The following is a 2,371-nucleotide window of genomic DNA, read 5'->3' as shown; positions in this document are numbered from 1 at the left end:
GCATATTATACGCAACGTGTACGCATACCATATGCAACGTGTACGCATACCATACGCGTTGTGTACGCATACCTTACGCAATGTACGCAAAGTATGAGAAAAATATCCGTATAAATCTAGGGTTTATGGTACATTAATCGTTTTTTATTATTGAAAGTTTAGTTTTATGATTTAAAGATTCAAAGTACTTATTATAAAATGTTAGGTTTTGTCTTCAACATATACGCATAAAATAAAGGAAATTTACGCAGATTATACACATTGTGTACAAAGAAAATACGCAGAAAGAACGAAAATGATGAGATAAATTTAAACTTTTATAGTTACTCAGAATGATTTAAATTTATTTTTGGTTTCTTCAGCAAATACGCGTTGAATACCAAAGATATCCGTAGTTCATTTTATGACAATCTAAGAATTTTCGCACCTTTCTCTTTGCAGGTAAATCTTTTTCCGCGTCCATGATGAGAAGAAGAGATTGCTGGAGGAATTCAGCGAGAGTTTTTTGCTGGAAGCTCGGGAGAAATGGAGCGAATGGCCGAAATGTGAAATTTGGAAAATATTAAAATTTTCCGCATTTTTCATTGTATATACTGGGCGGGCCTCTTATTATTTACTCTCGAAAATACAAATGAGTCGGGCCTTAACTTTCCACGTAAGCACGCCACGCGTTATGTTTTTATTGGCTACTGTTACAGACCGAACACATCGTTGTGATCGGATTCCACACAAAATAATTTCTCCTGCTTTACACCACATCAACAATATAAAAAGACTCCATATCCTAGTGCAAGTAAATCAAAGAAGCATACTTAGAGAAGTATTTTTTTAAAATTAATTTTGAAATATACCGTATTGGGGCCAAGGGATGCAAACCGTCTTCCAAAATCCTGCTGCGGTTGATGATAATGAGCACCAGCTGCCTGCGCCTGTAGCCGGGTCTGCAAATGGACAAAAAAGAATAGTCTTTAACAATCAGTGCGACCCCATGAATAGTCACCACGTCTTTTATACCTTCGCAATATAGTAAATCAAATAAAAAGCCCAATTGTAGATAACAAATTAAAAAAAGAATAAACTAGGTTGTCAATTGAAACCAAGAAAGCAAATACAAAGTAAAACATTAACAAACTAAAACCATGCCACGCGCGTGGATAAAAGCAAACTCGAACCAATGCAAAACACCGTGCATCTTAAATCAGTACCATCACAGCAATCCAGAAGTATAAATATGACAGACATTAAAAGAACATAATGGATGCGCTAACTTTTCTCTGTTATCAGAGACCAAAATCCAATCACTTTGATACCAATGTAACACCAAGAAAACAACTTAAAACTCACCTTGGCAACGTCAAGAGGATTCACAAGAATAGCGGATAGAACGGCAGCCCCGGCTGCAGAAAGGGAACGCTCACCGAAACCCATTTTAGAGTCCTCGGATGCCCCGCGATTAACGACAGAAGAAGACAGCGACGAAGCAGTCGAAGAAGCATCAGACCTAGAAACATTAGCTGCTCCATCAAAGTCCATCCTCGATGCAGCGCTCAACCACGCGGGCAACCCGCTTTTTGAAGAACACACCATCCTCCAATCTGTCCACCAAACACTCACCCTCCAACCGAATAAGCGATCCTAAAAAATCTATAAACCGGGCTAAAGCCTAAAGGTATCCCAAAACGGAAACCCTAAAAAGAGTAAAAGCACTGCCGACTCCGAAGAGGATAGAGACTCGAGAGCAGAGTAGGAATGGCAATGCGGACACAAGTGGGAAAACAACGTTTCCTCACTTCAAGGAGGGAAGCAATGACGGCTTTTTTCTCCCGCCGCTCCTTCAGAAATCGCAGCGCAGCTAAAGGCGCGGTTAATAAATGAGGTGGCGTGCGATCAGCCGTTGGAAGGAACGGGAACGCTGTTCTGTAAAATCTGCCAAGGTTTTTTTAGGGCATAATTAATAGCATTGTAACCAAATTTTAATTAATTAATTATATATATTATACAAAATACAAATTTGTATAATTTACCCTCAATTATTTAATAAATACATGAAAATATCAACATATTAAGGCTTTGTTTGATTTTTTGGTACTTTTGTAAAAGTTAATTTTAAGAAATATTGGTTCAAACAATAAAGTTTTCTATCGGAGAATCATATATAAAAAGTTTTCTCAAAACAACAGAAAAATAAAACAAATTGAGTTATTGGAAAGTTGATTTGACGAACTAAAGGAATAAGTACCAAAAACTTCCAATCAAATGAAGCCTAATTTATTGCTGAAAAGAAGCATTTTCATGTAAATAAATAGAAAAAAAAAAAAGCTCACAAATAGGGCATTGATAATATAGTTATAATTATTAGTGGAGATAAAAC

General features: G+C 36.7%; 1 protein-coding gene across 1 annotated transcript in view; it reads right to left on the bottom strand.

Moving 5' to 3' along the window:
* The window catches only part of LOC110112013 (mitochondrial carrier protein MTM1), a 60,291-nt gene extending 58,430 nt beyond the window's left edge, over nucleotides 1–1,861 (bottom strand). The window contains exons 1-2 of the mRNA XM_028695403.1: nucleotides 1,345–1,861; nucleotides 852–941 (exon numbers count right to left, since the gene is read on the bottom strand). Of these exons, the coding sequence (XP_028551236.1) occupies nucleotides 852–941; nucleotides 1,345–1,587 (333 nt within the window). The 5' untranslated portion in view covers nucleotides 1,588–1,861. The remainder of the gene's footprint in view (nucleotides 1–851; nucleotides 942–1,344) is intronic.
* Nucleotides 1,862–2,371: the final 510 nt, after the last annotated feature.

Source organism: Dendrobium catenatum, unplaced genomic scaffold (genome assembly GCF_001605985.2).
Source record: "Dendrobium catenatum unplaced genomic scaffold, ASM160598v2 fragScaff_scaffold_630, whole genome shotgun sequence".
NCBI classification, from domain to species: Eukaryota; Viridiplantae; Streptophyta; class Magnoliopsida; order Asparagales; family Orchidaceae; genus Dendrobium; species Dendrobium catenatum.
Note: the sequence above shows the minus strand (reverse complement) of the source record. Positions and strands in the feature narration are given on the sequence as shown.